The 19386-nt window shown below is 37.7% G+C and overlaps 1 protein-coding gene across 4 annotated transcripts in view; it reads right to left on the bottom strand.

Moving 5' to 3' along the window:
- Positions 1-19386, bottom strand: part of RPGR (retinitis pigmentosa GTPase regulator) — a 55866-nt gene that overhangs the window by 23234 nt on the left and 13246 nt on the right. For all 4 annotated transcript variants that reach the window (XR_015723405.1, XR_015723404.1, XM_045775703.2 and 1 more), the window contains exons 7-13: positions 17943-18101; positions 13460-13615; positions 10081-10205; positions 8886-9071; positions 7740-7911; positions 2451-2548; positions 2053-2118 (exon numbers count right to left, since the gene is read on the bottom strand). Coding sequence is in view for 2 of the 4 variants with exons in the window: in XM_045775703.2 (XP_045631659.2) it covers positions 2053-2118; positions 2451-2548; positions 7740-7911; positions 8886-9071; positions 10081-10205; positions 13460-13615; positions 17943-18101 (962 nt within the window). In the remaining 2 variants the exon portion in view is untranslated. The remainder of the gene's footprint in view (positions 1-2052; positions 2119-2450; positions 2549-7739; positions 7912-8885; positions 9072-10080; positions 10206-13459; positions 13616-17942; positions 18102-19386) is intronic.

Below are 19386 nucleotides of genomic sequence, written 5' to 3'. Positions count from 1 at the left end.
CTACCTGCTCTCATGTTGCCACCACTCACACAGGACCATCAGTATGTCTTCTCTACCCCTTTTCTTAATCTGAATCGAGTCTTAAATAGAATACATTTCCAGACTAATTCTGGAAAATACTGGTAAAAAAATGTACACTTCTCTTGCATACGGTCAGGTTCAGTTTCTTTTTTTCCTACCTTCCCTATTATTTTAATTGTCAACTTTTGATTGGTCTTTTAATTCCGTGAAATTCACAGAATTAAAGAAAATAAATGAAAATATGAAATTGTTAAATATTAGAAAAAAATGAATAGCTTACTTCTAGAAGAAAAATCTGAAAACTACACATGAAATCTTTTTATCGGCATACTAACAGGTTTCTTTTCAAAACAAATCTTTGAGTTTTCAAATTTTTGACCCTCTTCCTTTTATCTATTGTATTCTTTAATTATAATAACTTGCACACATGAAACTAACCACCATGTGGAAAAAATACCTAGGGTAAAATGTAAGATTTTTATAAAAACTATGAAATTAAACAATGCGATTTGAATGATACATTAAGAATATGCAATTCATTTCCTGTTGGACGAAATAAGGCAAAAATCAAATTGTTGACCTAAATTCTATAAGCTAATAAATTGAAATATTTGATGAATCTGGGTCTGTGGAGAGTAAAACCTCACTAAATCAAGTGTTATAAACTGTCGTGAGTGCTAGGCCTAGGAAGAGGTCATTTTTTGCCAAAAAAAAAAATTTAACAGCATAATTTAAACATTAATATATGGAAATACTGTAATAAATCTTTTTTTCATTCAAGTCTGGTTGGGCCTCTAATTAAGAGGACTATGTGAAGTATAAAATATATATCTGTTTAAAAGGAAGTGCTTTCCTTCTATTTGTTCTAGGTCCTATTCTTTAAAAAGTCACAATTCTTTCAAGAGCGCTAAAGTGAGGCAGAGGCCCAGTTGCCAGAAATGAGTTCTAAATGTATGTGTCTTTATTTCCCTAGCACAATCAAATAGCACAGAAGCAGCAGAGCTCCGAGTCTAAGAGAAGAGGAAGGAGAGACACAGGAAAGATGTCTTCTTGGAAGTGTAGTCAGTCAATAAAGTCAGTCAACCTTCGCTGAGTTTCTACACGGGTTAGGACAACAGTTCTCCCATATTCAAAAGGAATGCTGTAACTCACCACGCCTCTCAGTAAAACAGAGATAAAACTAACAAAGACTGGCACTAAATTTTTATAATTCAGCAAGATTCTCTTGCATTTCAGTGACTTCGACTTTAAGGATTTTTAGCTTAATAACGTGGCAAAGGCACTGGAAGTATAAATAAAATATTGTCTATAAGCCTTCTTCCTTCAATTTATATTTCTCCAAGTTAGTTTTCTAATCCCCAAACCCCTCCTTCCTTTCACCCCACTTGTCCTTAAAGCCAGGAGAAGCAAAGGATTTCAGGGCAGGCCTTTATCTCTCTAGGGCTGTGAAAACCACCAACTATTCCTTCCTCTTGCTATTCATTAAAAGTGTCTCTTTATCACCCATGCCTGGTTTCTGATTAATTTCCAAATGCTTAATTTTGTTTTTATGCTACTGATTCTGTGATAGATTAAAGCCCATTCCACACATTGGAAAAGCAATTATCAAATATTTTCACTAAAACCATCATATTATAGAGCTAAAAAAGATGTTAATATCATCTTTGAGGACAACATGGTAACTCAACCAAAGTCATGCTCAACCTAGGTCTGAGAACCATTCTGATAAACAGTAGCCTCTTCTAATACTTACAAACTGCCATAATAGTCCTTTGCTCTGATGGTAAGAAATTCGGCTACTATGACTTGCTAGTGACGTCAAAAAGCAAATTCCAGCAATGAAATCCCGTTATATATCCGAGATACCTACCAACAGAACCGACCCAAGCTGAGGCTATCTACAATGTATTCCTCCTTTAAAATCTAAAGAAAATGAATACTTCTCTCTCATGTATTCTTTCCAGAAAACTTTCAAGAAAAAATATAAACCATTCTTACCTACCATAATGAAAATAACTCTCTATATTATACCTTTTGTTTTTGAATTGGTGATAATTTTAACGACTTCTCATTGGAATTCAGGCTCATCATATGTGTCTGCAATAAATAAAAAATATATGCTCTAAAAAGAATAAAGACTATATATCAGATTATATATTTATTCATTCTTATATATAAAATGAACACAAAATAGTTCAGACAGTATATAATCTACTCTCAACTGCACACTAATGATACGGGGCTCAAAATTAATTGTATGTAATCTATACTTCAATAAAATAATAAACATATAATATATAAAAATAACAAACATAATGACACCAAAACCTTTTTTTAATGCAAGTAACAGCACAGGATGTACACATATATGAATACATGAGGAACTGAAATCCAAACATATCTATATAGATAAATAAGAAAACCATTACCATATTTAAGACATCAGTAGTTTCTCCAAGGCTTTCTGAATCTGCTGCTGAAGAATTGTCTGTCTCTTTCCCTTTGGCCATTTTTTCCTGAAAATAATCTGAGTAAAAGGGAAAAGAGAAAACCAGCTTTCAATGGAAAATTGAAAGACAACTAGAGAATAAATTATTCTGTAATATAAAGTGCAGGCATAATTTTACTAAAGTCCTTTAACCTCATGTTAAGGGAATTGAACAGAATTCATTCATAGTGATAAGAGGTTTTAAAGTCTCTTTCTGCAAGTTTAAAGACTTCAGTCCTGATGACACAGCACCTGCTTCCTTCATACGAACAGGCAAACACTATTCCTTTGGGAGAAATATTACCCAGGTGTCAAGCACTGTAACAGTCCGTCCCCAAAAAGGGCCCAGGTGACCCACATCCTCCTGATATGGGTCCCCTTGTGTCGTTCCCTTCCACATTTTACCAGGTTGTTCTGTATGGCCAACAAAACAAAGCAGCCATAATTGTGACCTTACCGCAGTTTATATCTCGGTCCCCCTACTCTGTCTTTCTTGCATCACTTTCTCCAGGGGAAGCCATGCTAGGAGCATTCCTAGGGAGAAGTCCACACACTGAGGAAGTAAAACGTCCTGCCAATGGCCACGCAAGTGAGCGTGGATGAGCATCCATCCTTCAGCCCCAGTGGAGCCTTCAGGTGACTACAGTCCCATCTGACAGCATGATTGCAACTGCATGAGGCACTCTGAGCCAGAACCCCTCAGCTAGGCTGCTCCTGGGTTCTTGACCCTCACAAACTCTGTGAGATGAGTTTTAAGGCCACTTATGTGAAAAATCAGATAACTAGTACAAGCACCTAGAAACTTTCATGGGAAACTGCAAGGTTATTATGTCATCGAGCAGGTAACTAAAGCTTACAAGCTCTACTTGACCTTACATTTTTCTCAATTACTACACCCTCATTTAGTACCCACGTGTTTATTTGAGAGGAGATCCTCAACGAAGTCCTCGCTAAAAATGCCAGCCTCACTGATCTTGCCCTTGTAAATTCATTCAATTCAAAGGAGCAAGTAATCAGTTTGTGTTTATTTCATGTGAGGTGCTATGTGCAAGATAATCAACTTAATTAATGGCTCATTCTTAATGAACTTATCATCTAAAGGGAATATAAAATATAGGATATATTGGCATGCGAAATCACACCCGAATGTTGGAAATCAGGAAATGTTTCACTCAAGGGGTACGGGGAAGAGTGAGTAGATTTTTGAGAGGTAGAGGTGAATGGAGAAGAAAGTGAAGCCCAGTGCTAACAGAAGCAGCAGAATGGCTTGTACTGAAGACTGACCATGTGCAGGGAACACATCCTCTCACATGTGTCGAGTTACCTCCATGACAACAAGAGAGGTAAGCAGCGTAACCCCACTTCACAAACGAATAAGTGAAGTGCCAAGTGTCGGTCTCAGGTTTGTCTTGACTTCACAGCCTTTTCCACGAAGTCTGACTGTGAAGAGCTCAGTTTGATCAGAATTAAGAGTTGGGAAACTTTCTCTGTAAAAGGCCATCTAGTAAACATTTTAGGCTTTGTGGCCATATATAGTCTCCGCCCTAATGACTCAAACTCTGCCACTATCGTGTAAAAGCAGCCATAGGCAATACATAAAGGAATGGCATGACTAGGTTCCAAGAAAACTTAATTTACAAAAACAAGTGGCTGGCTAGATATGGCTCATGAGCCGTACTTTACAGACCTGTGACCTGCATTAAGGTTATAAGAAAAAGATTACTGAGAGATGAAGCTACAAAAGCAGGTGAGAGTTACATGGGGAAACTTACACTTACTTTCACAAATATTAGGGATTCTCAGAAGCCACTGGAGCAGATGGGAACTAGAACTGTGCCTGAGGAAGATTAATGAAGAAAGTGCTAAAGGGGACAGACAGAAGAGGGCAGAGAATGGAGGTTTGGAAAAATAGATAGCAGACCATGGAAGCTCATGGCCTTGCCTTATACTTGACTGAGAAAATAGAAGTCATCAGACCTGATCTGCCTTATCTTCCCCCCAACAAATGTACACATTTACCTTCATTTTCCTGTTGAAATATAGGATTTGTCTTTCCTCTTACCAAAGACTGCTCTGTATGCCAGCCTCGCCTCTCCTCTCCAGAGCTTTGCACCTTTGGTGATGCTCTCTCTCTCGTGTGCTACCAGTCTGTCTGGGACTACAGGCTTATGTCCGTTAGCATACAAAAATGCTCTACTATTTCCCATTGATCCCGCATCTCCCTCTAGCTGCCAGCCCTTTTCTCCACTCTTCATGACCAAAATATGCAAAAGAATTCTCTACACACCCTATGTCCTCTTCACTTCCTCATTTCCCATTCATGCCTCAACTCTTAGCCCTCTGGTTTCTGCTCTCTTCTTCTCCTGAAGCTACTCTTGTCAAGATCGCGGGTACACCCCACGATGCCAAATCCATGGGCTGCTTCTTTGGGCTTTCTCTTTGACCTCTGAGCAGTCCTTTGAACTCATGATTACTCTTCTGATACCGCTCCTCTTGCCCTACTAGCTGACAGGGCTGAGGAAAGCTGCTTTGCTGGCTCTTCCTCCCTTACCCTCTAAACGTTAGATGTTCTTCGGGCTGAATCCTGGGCTCTTTTCTCTTGCTACTCTGCTTTCTAACACGTGATTTCACCAAGTCCCATGGATTGTCAATACCAACTCTGTGTTGTCAGGTTCCAAACGTATCTCCCTAGCTCAGACCTCTCTTCCAAACTTCAAGCTTGCATCTTCAACTGCCTGCTGCATATTTCTGCTTGGATGTCTCGCAGGTATCTCAAGTTTGATTTTTTTCTTCCTCAAGCTTGTCAACCATCCTCTTGCCTAGGAATCATCCTTGATTCTTCCCTTTCCTTCACCTCTATGTGTAAATTCAGTTAGTTCTAGGTCTCAAATGCACTTCCAATCTGCCCCCTTCTCTCCATCTCCACAGCAAACACCCTGGACTACACACCATCATCTCTTGCAAAGGGCTCTTAAGTATTCTTCCTACCTTTAGTCTTTCCTCCCTACAGTCCACACAGAGGCAAAAGTAAGCATCTTAAAATGTAAATTGGATTGGAGCACATCACTCCACAGATTCAAACCCTTTAATGACTTAAGAAAAACACTCGAATCAAATAGGCTTCTCACAGCCTATAAAATCATGAATATGTTTTCACTCTTTTCTCCAACGTCTTATCTAGCCTTTTCCCGTACTCTCTAGCTCCAATGGTCTTCTTTCCTTTTCTTACAAACTGCCTCCAAACCTTTGCCTGTATTATTTTCTTTGCCTAGAACGCATATAACCTCTCTCTTCATGTGGCTGTCTTTCTTATCCTTTGTGTTTTAGCTTAAATATCACCTTCTCAGCAAGGTCTTCCCTGACCTTCCTCCCTCCACAATAAACACTAAAGTCTGCAAATAATTTAGAAAAAGTCATGTTATATGTTAGATATAACTTTCAGAATACTTTTAAGACAGTTTTAGTAAACAGTCACAAAAAGATAAGGAATAGCTTTTCCTTTGGCTCTAGCTACAAAACTCTGTATATGATCACATTCAAATCTCTTGAAGTAGGAAACAACTTCCCCCAAACCATAAACCTCTCTTTTCCTTGTACACAGTTGTCAGACTCCACTTTTTCCATGTACAGGCCTGAAGAGTGTTAGTGATGCTTATCTCAAAAGGAAACATACAAAAGTTCTGTGTGAGATGCAAGAAACCGGCTCATTATCAGGGATCAGGGGCGTCTGGGTGCCTCAGTCAGTGAAATGTCTGACTCTTGATTTTGGTTCAGGTCATGATTTGGGGGTCCTGAGAGGAGGCTCTGCATTCAGCATGAAGCGTGCTTGAGATCCTCTCCCTCTGCCCCTCCCCCCCACTCACATTCTCTCTCTAAAATAAATAAAATAAACCTTTGGGAAAAAAATACAGTTAAGAAACCAGCTTATGATCAAGGTCCTAGTTATAGGTAATATTCTATTACCATGGCCCACAAGTCTTGCTTTTACTACCTCAAATCTTGCCTGGGTTCTTGATCCCAAAGATACTAAAAATTATCTGTGCCATGATTCTTAACCCCAGGTACCCAAATGATCTTAATTCTAAACCTACTGTTTACTCGGATCTCTTGATCCTGGCTTCTTGTCCTACCCCTACTATTCAAGCATGTGCCCTGCAGTAACATATACACACTCCTAAGATACACAAATGCCTATAAATAAAATTATTTACAAGAGGTGTATAATAACCAAAGAGCTGGGATTACATTTTAAAATATAATGCATATCTAAAAGGCGCTGAGGTAGAAGTGTGACTAATAACCATGACTGTAACTATAAAGAGGTTCCTAGAGGTGCTACGCTCAATGCTAAGTATTTTATATACCCTATCTCATGTAATCTCAGTCACTCTAAAGAAGTATTATTAAACTCATTTCAAAGATAGGAAAACTGAGGGTTAGAGAAATTAAGTAACTTTTCCAAAGTCAGTCACACAGTTAATAAATGTCAGAGCTGGCATCTGACCCCAGATCAACTTAACTCCATACCCCATGCTCTTTTTTTCTTTTTTCTTTTCTTTTTCTTGAGAGAGAGAGAGAGAATGCATGAGAGTGGTGGGGGGAGGGGGAGCATTGGGTGAGGAGCAGAGGGAGAGGGAGAGAGAAAATCTTAAGAGGGCTCCACACTGGGCAGTGCTAGATCCCACAACCCTGAGATCATGACCTGAGCCAAAATCAAGAGTTAGACACTTAACTGACTGAGCCACCCAGGTGCCCGCATACCCCATGTTCTTGACCCCTACTGTATCCTGTCTAAATGCAAGACTTCACATAGGTCCAGAAGATCTGCATTCAAATCCGGCTTTCCTCATTTATAAGCTGAGTAACCTTGGCCAAGTCAGTCTCTTCAAGCCTTGCTTCTCTCATCTATCAAAATGAAGAGTTTAGAATTCCCACCTATTTCATGGAGTTGCTTCAGGGGTTAAAGGAGATAATGTAAGAGAAGGTATTACATATGTTATACATTGCTCTATAAAAATACGCTGCTATTGTTACATGGAATTTTTAGGGTCACTGATGATGCTTTGTATTTGTTGTAAGAGTATTCCTGGGCTGGAACTCAAATGAGAGATGTCAGCCTCCAACTAGGAAGAAAACAATTCAATTGTCAAGAACATCCTAAGATAAACATGACACCAATAGGAATAAAGGGTCCACTTTTCCTATGAGCAGGCAGAGTATCAACTGTTACCTGGTTCTGCTGGCTGCACGGGGTCCTCCTTTTCAAGTACCATTCTCCCTGGCCAATTACTTGCAGACATATAGAAAGGAAGTGGGCTGGGGGAAAAGCAGACAGGTGGCACAGAAGTCCCTTCAATTGGAGGTAGTGTTCGTGTCATTTGAAAAGAATCGGGTGATTTCTCCTTTAAAATAAACAGGTTAAATAAACTGTTACATGATGTTATATGTTTAGTATTGATAGAAACTACCCCCCAGTTGCTAAAAATATTTAAGAGAGAGACTTCAAAGTTGCCCACCATCCCACATTCATTTTTAAATTACCCCCAAGGACTCAAAGATGTTTTGTTCTGTTATCTCTGTATCTAAGTTGCTCTAAATTGTTAATTTAGAAGCCTGTTTTTAACATGACAGGAGAAAGTGTATGTGTATTCTCTCTGCTTTCCTTAGGAAACAAAAAATTAGTCAGGAGACCTAAACAAACAATAACTACAAAATGCTGCTTTTTCTCAGTCTTTCCATATATACTTTTCATAACAAAAAGCCAAACTTAACCTTTTAACTTCAGAGAGAATATGTTTTGGAACTTAAAGTAACTTATTAAAAAAAAGGAAGGTCTCCTTTAAACATTACTTGGCATTTTCTTTTTGTTTTTTTAAACATTAAGTGTCACTGAAGTAATAATTTAAAAGCACAATGAGAACCTCTAAATTTAAATGAGAAAGAACATTCCCTATCTCGAACTGAAGTCCTTATTTCTCTGTTTCCTACATTTCATTGTTTATAGTGTATAACCTTTCACGGCTCATGATGTGTAACTAAAAGATAAAAAGAAAAGTAAAAGTCAATCCATATAGAGTTGAGAAAATCATTCAGCATTCAATCTGAAGTACGAAGATAGGCCTCTACAAGGACGCTTTGTGTCTTTGCTTTGTATCCACTCTCTATTAACTCAAGGTTATCCATGATTATTTGAATTTTCTCATTTGTGTGTTTAACAGCTTAACTCTGAATTTGCTTTAAGTTTATAACCCTGCAACTCTAACCATTTTATTTAGTATATCTATCTTAAAAGACCCTTCTTTGATTTAAAAAGAAAATGAATTTTTTTCCATTTTCTTTGCAGTGCCATGATATAGAACTGGCCACGACTCCATACCCTCTCTCTTCGCCGCACACGTGCTGATAGAGTTCTGTGCAGTACATTTCCTGAGCTCAGATCGCTGATGGGCAGAGAAGGCACTGCAGGGTAGTAGGAATTGTTTATTTCTTCTAACTCCGTTCCTTCTGTCCCACCGAGTCGTGGAGTGGCAAAAACCAGTGTGTGGCATCCACCACAAGCCACCTGCAGCAGAAAACCGCAGATTGATTAATCAACATTGGTTTCAAACACAAATGGGCTTTTAACAGTTTTTGGCTACAAAACATTTACTTAATGGTAGACTTCCTAGGTAGTCAGTCAGTCTGTCTCTCCCCCACTCCCAAATACACACACATATGAATTTTAATACGTATTCTTTAAACACCACAATTGAAAATTAGAACAAGTTTAACACACCATTTTACTTCCAATTTATCTGGTACATTAGGCTTCTCCTCACAAGTTAGAAAATGTTATTTTAATCTGAGAGTAACACAAACACCTTGAAAAAATTATCCAGAGAAGTTCTACTTGGAAAAAAGTGATCCAAGAAGAAATCATGCTCTTCGGATAATTATGTCTCCAAAACTTTTTCTTTACATGAACACTTTTGAAGTTCAATGCTTAAAAGTCCTTAGAGCAAAATGTAAGCATGCACAATGGTGGAACTGTGAAAATGAAACCAACATTCAAAGGATTTTGAGAAATAACTGATTTTCACATTAAAATGCCTAAAAAACCACTGTGTGGTATTTGTAATACACAGATTTTTTAGCAACTTTATAGTGTTCTACACGGTGGTTCTAAGAATAGCATACTCTGAACCTTTCCTTCATAATGTAAATAAATCTCAGAAATATCTAATTCAACAAATATTTATAGGTGATCGTCAGACATCCTGCCGGCTGCTGGAGGAGACATCCAAGTTTCCAGGCATGGCACGGTTCTGGCTCTCAAGAGACACCGGAGAACGAAGCAAGAGAGTCAAGACTAGGGTTAAAAGGATGACGCTCAAAGGAGAGGAATTAGGAAACAGACAGATTTTCTGAGTGGCATGATGTCTGACATTTGGCTTTTCGGAAGTGAGTATACTGATTTGATATAGCCATGATAGTCTTTCAAACAAACATAAAATTACCTATTTTCTATGAAATACTGCAGGACTCGTATATAGGAATATGAACATGTGAACAGGGAAATATGATGTCCTTACCAATTGAACTATAAACCTCAAAAAATTAGAGCACAAAGTGGGAGTGAACTGATTGGTAAAATTCTCCAATCCAAGTCCTAATTTTCCATGTCGACCATCTCCAAAAGTATACATGAGACCTAAATCTAAAATGCAAAAAAAGAGAGAATTACAAAATCCTTACTTGTATAGATCTATTTGTAAATAGACAAACATATTTACTTACATTGCAATTACAATTTCCCCCTCAAATGCTGCAATGAATTTACTCTGATCCGTTGATATTTCCACGCTCTCTACGGTCTCTGTGGTCCTGCACGTAACATTAGGCAGCAGGTACTCTGAGAATAAATCACTAAGCTGTTGGTGGCTTGTGACTTTGAAGCCCAGCTGTGTGAGGCACTGTGTGGAACAGCAGTACCCCAGCGTGAGCTGCCTCTTGATACACACCATCCTCTCAAGGGGAAGGAGATTTTTGGATTCTGACACCCTATGCTCCAATACGATCTACTTTTTTTTCCCACTCAAGTTTCTCAACCTTGGCACTCCTGACATTTGGTGCCAGATAATTCTTGGTTGTGTGGGTCTGTCCTGTGCACTGTAGGATGTTCGGCAGAATCCTTGGCTTCTACCTACTAAATGTCCATAGAACACCCTGCCTCCACAGTTGGGACAATCAAAAACATCTGCAGACACTGTCATGTGTCCCTGGGCAACAAAATGGCCACTGGTGGAAAACTACCGGCTTAGATCAATCCAACTGTCTCTTTTACTAATTCAGCTCCTGGGTTGTGGAACGCCGCTGAGGGAAGTGTCATAAACCAACCATGCTGACTAGTCCCTAGAGCAATGGCGAGGGCCCCTCTGTGGCCCACGATAATGATAAGTAGTCTGGCTGTTGCTCTCCAGTTAACCCTTCTGCCCACTGCCAGAACAGCTATTCTGAACCTTCACTCCTCTTCTCAAGCCCTCCTTCACACCCTCTCTCTCAGGGGGTGGAAAGTGCCATGGAAGCAGAAGGAAAGGCAAGGGGGCCAGGACGGGTGCAGAAGAGGGGGATTTCCTTCTAGTCTGGGGATTAGAGAAGGCTTTTAAACAGACCTGAAGGATGATTAGGGTTTCAACTGCAAGAAAACACATATGAAGGCTTTGAATCAAGAGAAAACATAACACAGTCAAGAGACTGAAAGGCAACCAATGTGCCTGGAGCACAAAGGGGCCAGGGGTATGAGATGAGTCTGAAGAGGTAGGAAGGAACCACACCACAGAGGACCCTGTCGGTTCATAATAAGAATTTCTGAATTCTACCTTAATGGCAATAAATTGAATGAATGGTTTTAAGTCAGGAAATGATAAGATCACATCTGGGAATTTCTAGTTTAAGACGGCAAAGTAATCTCATACTAAGAAAATCCAAGAGAACTTAAGGAAAAATGATGAGAAATAATAACATAATTCAGTGAAGTGTCAAGCTCAAAAATTAATACAGAGGAGCAACTGTGTGGTGCAGTCGGTTAAGCGTTTTACTCTTGGTTTAAGTTCAGGTCGTGATCTCAGGGTCATGAGATTATGCCCTGCGTCCGGCTCTGTGCTCAGCACAGAGTCTGCTTCAGATTTTTTCTCCCTCTCCCTCTGCGCCTCTTGCTTGTGTGCTTGTGCTCTCTCCCTCACTCATTCTTTCTCAAATAAATCTTTAAACAAATAGAAAATAGATCCCCTATTAATAAGCAATAACCAGTATTTAAACCCCAAACTTAGACGCTTACAATTCTTACTATTAGCCACTTATTTCCTTTCTTTACGTATACTCCTATTCTCTTTATCATCCTTTTCCCTTCTTCTTCCTTCTTCTTTTGACCCTTGATTTCTTTACCCAAAGTGCTTTTTAGGCTTTGTGTTTTAACTTGATTATCTTTAGCCAGAAAAGATAAACTCTGATCCAAGCTACCTGATTGTACTTCCAACCTGAAAGCTTTTTTAAACCATGAACCACCGGCTGACATAATGGGGAACTGGCAAGAACTTACAGATAACTTACTACACACCTCTTGTTAGTCCTGGAAGAAAAAAAATTCATAACACCGGTCCCCTGAGGAAGCTTGATGAGCAAAAAGCAAACAAAGTTAATGTTCAATTATTTGTGCTATAACTTCTTTCATCAGGGGGAAGGTAGTATGAAAGTTTAACCAAATAATCTAATTGTGTGTTAGATGATCCATAAAAAGTATGCATTTCCCATCAATGGCAATTTAGGGTTGATGAAAAACAGCAGTAAGGACAGTGAAATTGACACTAGGACCCTGCAGTAAGGGATACATATCAACAACTGTTCTGGGACTATGAATGAATGATAATTCTTTACATTTTATATAGTTCTATTTCACACCACATTAACAAGGACATTGACACTTGAAAATGGGCAGGTAGTTCTCTCTGAAAGGCTCTTTGGGGAAGAAGGAACAGTGTATGGTAGTATACGTTGTATTTGTGGATTACTAGTTGCCCCAACTAGATACCATCAGATGAGCTCCATTTAGCAGTAGCTTTTTTAGAAAGAAGGAAACAAATGTAGAAATACCAGTATCTGGTTTATTTCAAAATACTGTACGATTTCTGCCTTTTTAATGCTTTACTTCATTTTTAGATAGAAACGTGGGCTAGAAATAGTGAAATTACAGGGGTATTGTTCCAAAGCAATTACAATTGTAGAGTATATCAATTACCTACAGGTAAATGAGTTATTTCTAGGGGAGAATCTTTATTGAGTCCATATTAGCAGCACCTAGTTTTTGAGGTTGAGAAGTAGACCCAAAGCAGTATCTCCCTGGATAAAGGAGAAAGTACAGAGCAAAGGGTCTAGAGGAGCCTGGTATCTGCCTAGTGGCCTCTGAGGTGCCTTTCTGTCACTGTGGAGAAAGTAGCAAAGAATCACTCCTGAAAACGCCTCCTAGCGGCAAAAGCTTCAAAGGCATTTATTCAGCCTGTATGTAGCTGTGTCAGACTAAACATGGAGAACATTTTAAAGTTCTTTCTTCTATGACTTTTCCCTCTGGCCTGAGCAGAGTTAAGAGCCTTCAAACTAATGTAATTTCAAAAGGATTCCAGCTTTCTGCCAAAGTATAATACTATGATATTACCTCTGACACCACTGACTTGTTTTGAGGTTCTAAATCTTTGGATCATTTACACTGATTTGAAATTGAATTGAAATATTAAAAAAGAGTTTACAACTTTACACTTTGGCATATTAAACAAGAACTTTTCTTGATTAAAATTTTTCAGTTATTGGTTTTCTCAGTTATTGATTCCTTTGCTTAGATACATTCATTTCACACAGTTTGTATTTTGTTGTAAAACATACCCCGTTCTAGAAATACGTAGCAGAAATTCTCATCTTTACCTGTTATCAGAGCTGTGTGATTTTCTCCACAGAAAATAGAACTTATTTTCAGATCCTTAATATGCTCAATGACTTTGGGTACTGAAGTTTCAAAAAGAAAGGTACCAAGACCCAGCTGACCAAACTGTCCCAGCCCAAAGGTATACACAGCTTTCTCTGAAAGGGAATGAACAAATACAAGAAAAAGATTGCAGGGAAGCAGACACTGTCACCAGTATATCTAGAAAACTGTGACATTCAAACTTTTGTGATGAAAGTTAAATGCCCCTAAAATATACATGTAAGAATACCTAATACTTAGGTATACATTCTCAGTGATGAAGGAGGGGAAAAATGACAAGGCAGACGATTGTAAAAGTTATGGCATGGGCCTGATTTTACCTTTTACATATAACCATAAAAAGAATTGCTAAAGACACATCAGTCAGTGAACTACCTAACATGTACCTATTATTACCACTCGGCTCTTTAAAAATGGCATCAATTGTCATTAAGCTAATTCCTTTCGTTGCCTTAAAAAAAAATGAGCAGTGTTTCCTACAGAAAAACTCCTTACTTCTCAAAAATAGTTTATCAGAATAACCTACTTTGTAAAACAATTTCAGAGGACAATTTGCATGAGAATTGAAACTCACCGTAGATATGCTTGATTTACTCACAGGTAAAGTTCCTTTCCTAGGAAGTGTAATAATAATGAAAGGAGGGACAAAAGCTTTTCCTTTATATTAATATTTTTTAAGCAACTCCAAAGGACCTCCGGTAACTTAGTAAACATTAGCTCATACGTTCTCAAGAAATGGAAAAGCACAAAAACAGGATAAATGAGTGGTGACAAAAGGGTCCCTTTAGACACACAACTCTGGCTGGCCCTGAGTCAGGAAGCATGGTCTCCTCCAAAGTCCCACGCGTTGCCTCTCCATGTTACAGGAGGAAGAGCAAGAGCTTTGGATTCGGGCAGGAGTCCAAACCTCCGTTATTACTAGCTGTGGCAAGCAGGCCAGTTATCCAAATTCTCTGATGTTATAATTCCTCTCTAATAGAGTTGCTGTGAGGCTTGCATGAGAAAACATTCAGACAGATTTTAAGACACACTAGGACATTCCATTTTAAGAACATTTTTCTAAAAAGTAGCTAATCAACTCATCTTATTTCTGACAGTGGAGGATCCTGATGAACACATAACTATCTAGTGTCATATGGTTTTACATTTTTCCTAATAATGCTTTCTTCATAAATAAGACAGAGGGATAACACCTCTTAAAGAAAATATGCTGTGTCAACGAGATGAAGCCACACTGAGGCTATGGCAAAACATCCTTATTTTAACGTAAAAAATACCATCTCTTAGTTTAATTAATAATCGCAGAGCATGTCACCAGTTCTGAATGTTGGGTTAAATTATGTGGGCTGTCTGAGATGAGCCTGTGAAATGAGGACATTTAGGCCACCTGAATTACGTGACAAAAGTTTTGCTCCTTACCCTGTTCGGTTCACTTTCAGGTACTTGGCTGATTAGCAGTGATGACAGTTTCAACTTAAAAAAAAAATGACCTAAGACTCTTCTTTTTTTTTTAACCTAAGGACATTACATATAACAATGAATATAATTTTAACCTAAGGACATTACATATAACAATGAATATAATTTTTGGTCTTATCGCCTTTGTAACATTTAACAACGTAATTCGATGCTGACAAATGATACCCTATTAGGAAAACGGTTTTTATTAGGTGGCTTCATATGAATATTATTCTGATTTCCCAGAATACATTTGATTTCATGACTAGTAACTTGTTGCCCTGTAGAGATCCTGAGTTTGTCCAAATATAATCTAGAGAAGTTAAGTTCTTATTTTTCCTTGGAATCCAGACTTTATTGTGGACCCCATTTTATAACCAGGACTTTCTTGGCTTTTGCTAATGCTGGTGATGACATACCAGATTACATCTATCACTCTGTCTCACTTAGTGTATCCCAAGTTCCAAGCTGACACTTTCTCAGCAGTTCACTGTTTCCCTGATTCGAAGAAGAAACTAATCATACCATCGCCACAACCAGTAGTTGTATTTTCTAACCTCTTAAGGTCACGTGGAGTATTACGTTTTAAATAAATTCATCAGCAATGAATTAATTTAAATTATCTTTAAAGTATTTTAATGAAAGGTACCCAAACAGATTTTAAGATCAGAATTACAGACAAAAGGAAAAACAATGCTAGGGAGGGCCCCCATAGAATCATCTAATCCAATTCCTTTCCTTTGGTGAAGGGAATGATCTAGAACAGATGGTTAGCTATTCTTTCCTTTAAGGTCTTCAAAGTATTCTATAACTCTTAGGTATTCAATTTAGTACTTAGTCAAGATAATCAACATGGGCTTCACGTCCGTTTCTTCATCAGTTAGGACTATTTCTGTCCACACTGTATTCTGAAACACAGGTTTCTCACCAGGGCTGGCTCATCATAAAGTTCTCACAGGTCCGTGGAGAAATGTGAAAAATAGGCAAAGCAGTAAATTTTCCATACAGATAAGTGTATATAATTTAAGAGGGTGTCTTTTACAATAAAATTGAGAGCTTTTTAATTTTGGTTTTGAAATGCCCCCTTATTTATGATACAGTGGTGAAAAGGTTGCATTTTTTCTGCAATGCCCATATTTAGCCAAATGCAAATCAGAAGATCGCAACCATCTGTTGGTCTTCCTATTCTTGTCACAAAATTAAAAACTTAAAATACAAAAACTTTCCTGGTGTGTGAGATCCCGAAGTCTGCAAAAATCTAGAGAGAATAATTTCTGGCAACATAGTTTTTAACCTCAAAATTAAGTCCACAGAAAGCTAAATGTCTATAATATTGCAAGAAAATATCACACTTAGGTGCATTTTTAAATTTTAAGTATAATTAAAAGTATCATGGATTATCTGGATGCTCATTTAATGTAATGATATTTTATAATATATAGTTGAATGATGTTATTTTATATAATCAACATTTGTGTCCTTTAGAATAACCTTCAATCACCTAATAAATTCTATAATGTTTGTTTAAACTAGAGAAATTGCAGAACACATAAAGAATAAGTTGAATTTCTACCTATAGAATACATTTTCAGATAATTTATAAAGATTAATTTCTAAGTTTAATTCCTAAAATAAATATTCTTAAAAATATATGAAAATCCATTTTGTTAGCAGAAATTCAAAGAAATCTTACACCTCTTTATTATTATTATTATTTCCAAATATAGAATGGAGGCCTTGAAAAAAATTATTTCTAACTTGGAAACAGATTCCATCTGGGAATTACCATTCTGGGAAACCAGCGCTTAATAAGCATGACTTGGACTAGAACAAAAAGTCAAGGAAAAGTGATGTAAGAGAGGAAAGTCTAAAGATAAAATATCACTCAATCACCTTGCAACATTAAGCAAATCATCTGAGAATGGGGTATTATTCAAAATTTCCCTACAACACTGCTAACTTTGGGTTACTGAAGATTAGGCGGTGACTTCAGAAACTGTTAATTTCTTTTTGACCAAAAAATGTAATATTTCACTAGCTGTATTACCTGTACACTACCCAAATAAATCTAATGCTGAACAAATTTGGAGGCAGCAATTTAGTAAGCACAGTATCAAGTAGTATGTATATTGTACCGTATTGACTGGAATCCTGAAAAATGACATGTCATACCAAATATAAAATTCAGAAGCCAAAATTGACATTGCTATTAAGGTTCTAACTTTATTATCTGTAATTTAGAATCTTAACACTTTTTGATGAATTACTATAATAGAACATAAAAATCACAAAGAAAATACCAAGTTTTACATTGTGAATATTACGAAGAAAAGAATTATTAATGACATGTAGAAAATAGCATGAACAGGGAAAAGAAGGTATTTCAGGAAAAATGATATCAATTTTAGATAAATATAGAATACACACACACACAAGGAAAACAGTTTGTCGTTGAAAGCAAGCTAAAAACAATGTTATCTGCTGCCATTAAAGGTGTTAAGATCATGAAAATGTCCATTATGTTAGCAAAAACAATTCCACAAGATTCATTTTTTTCTACTTACAATTTTCTTCCATAGGCCAAAAATATGTATTAACTATGGAAATCAAAGATGGGGGTCTTAATGAAAAAAGATGCAAGGCCAGCTTGTATGAGGTGTCTAATAAAGTCAAGCTCACAGAAGCACAGACTAGGATGATGGCTGCCAGGGGCTGGGAGGGGGAAAGGGCTGCAGCTAATTAATGGGTATAAAGTTTCAACTATGCAAGGTAAGGTCTAGAGATCTGCTGTGCAACACTGTGCCCATAGATAACAATTACTGTATTATAGACTTGAAAATCTATGAAAAGAGTGGATCAGATGTTAAGTGTTTTTATCACAATAGAAGAAAATGAGTGTATTTTTAAAAAATTATTATTAGCCATCTCAGAAAGCAGGGAACAGAGGGTGGGCTCCACACATACCTGTGAGAACCACAGTGTGCCCTCCACCACAAGCTACTTGCACCACCTTCTCAGGAATTCCAGGCACCGGCTGGGGCATTCTGTGATTGACCAGCAGCTGATTGGGAAGACCTAACTTTCCACACTCCGGTTCTCCAAATGTATACAGTTCTCCCTCCGCTATTGAAGGAAAAGTACAACGATCAAAGATGACAGAATTACGGACAAAATAATAGTCTTTGAGGGTACACATTCTCATGTTCGACAAAAAATTCAGAAAATGATAACTTGATTAATTTACCCTTTCTTGAGATATTTTTACTGTATGGTAAGGAAATAAAGCTAAGATTTTCTTTTCTCCTTGATTATGCTAATCCAAAGTCTTTATGAATTCATGACATCACTATTAGTGAACTAGAAAACGATTTTAGCTGTTTCACATAGAGACCATCTTATTTCTTCTACTTCCTTTTATAGTAAAGCAAAATGACTAGACATTAAGCCCCCATTAGGACATGGATTTTGTCTTGTTCACTTTGGTATTCCAAGAACCTAGCAGCGTCTGGTATATGAAATATTCAATGAATACTTGTTAAACAAATGAATAATTGCTTTTATGAAACTTGTTTCATAAAATGCACTTATGTGTGAAGTAAATATGATGAGTGAGTCTTAAGACAGCAGATTTTGCTCAGTTAGATGGCACTTCCTTCAGAAAGATTCTCTTATCAAGGAACTTGTGACATTTAATCACTGTCTTGTCCATACTAACACTACTAACCTGCTTCTCTTATTATAGTTATCACACTATGAGTTTCTTGAAAGCAGAACTTTTTAGAATTCATTTCTATGCACTGAACTGAGTTCTATAAGACAGGAATTTAAAAACCTTTGTAGATACATAATCTAATTTGACACAGAACATATCACCATTCATGTCAGGAGAGAGGTAACACAGTGTATCTGGTTTATTATTTGCATGTCTCCAAGAGAACCATGATTGAGCACTGACCAACCCCTGGGAATGTGGCCCTTGGAGTGTTCTTTCTGCTAGTGACTGATGATTTTGTTTTGTAACCCGAACAATGAATTATGCCAGCTTGGGGTTCTTAGGGTTATTTGCACAACCATCGACATTGATGAGGTATGCTTGGTTTCATTGTGGAGGGATCGGAGCTTCGGTTGCTGTGACTACTTGCTAGCAGGGTATGCCCAGACAATCAGCACCCCCACATAAAAGCCAAAGACCCTGAGAATAGAGTGGGCTTCTCTGGGCAGGGACATTACACACACACATCTGTAGTTGAAAGCATGTCCTGTGCAGCAAAGAGGAAGGACTAGGAAGTGTATGCTAGATTTCTCTGGAGGACACATATCTCCTTCCAGCTGTTTTTGTCTGTATCCTTTGCTGTAATAAATCTTAGCTGTGAGAATAACTCTCAAGCTACTGAGGCTTGAGAGTCCT

Source organism: Ursus americanus, chromosome X (genome assembly GCF_024610735.1).
Source record: "Ursus americanus isolate L20-20 chromosome X, mUrsAme1.1.p, whole genome shotgun sequence".
Classification (NCBI taxonomy): Eukaryota; Metazoa; Chordata; class Mammalia; order Carnivora; family Ursidae; genus Ursus; species Ursus americanus.
This window is presented reverse-complemented; position numbering and strand designations above follow the sequence as displayed.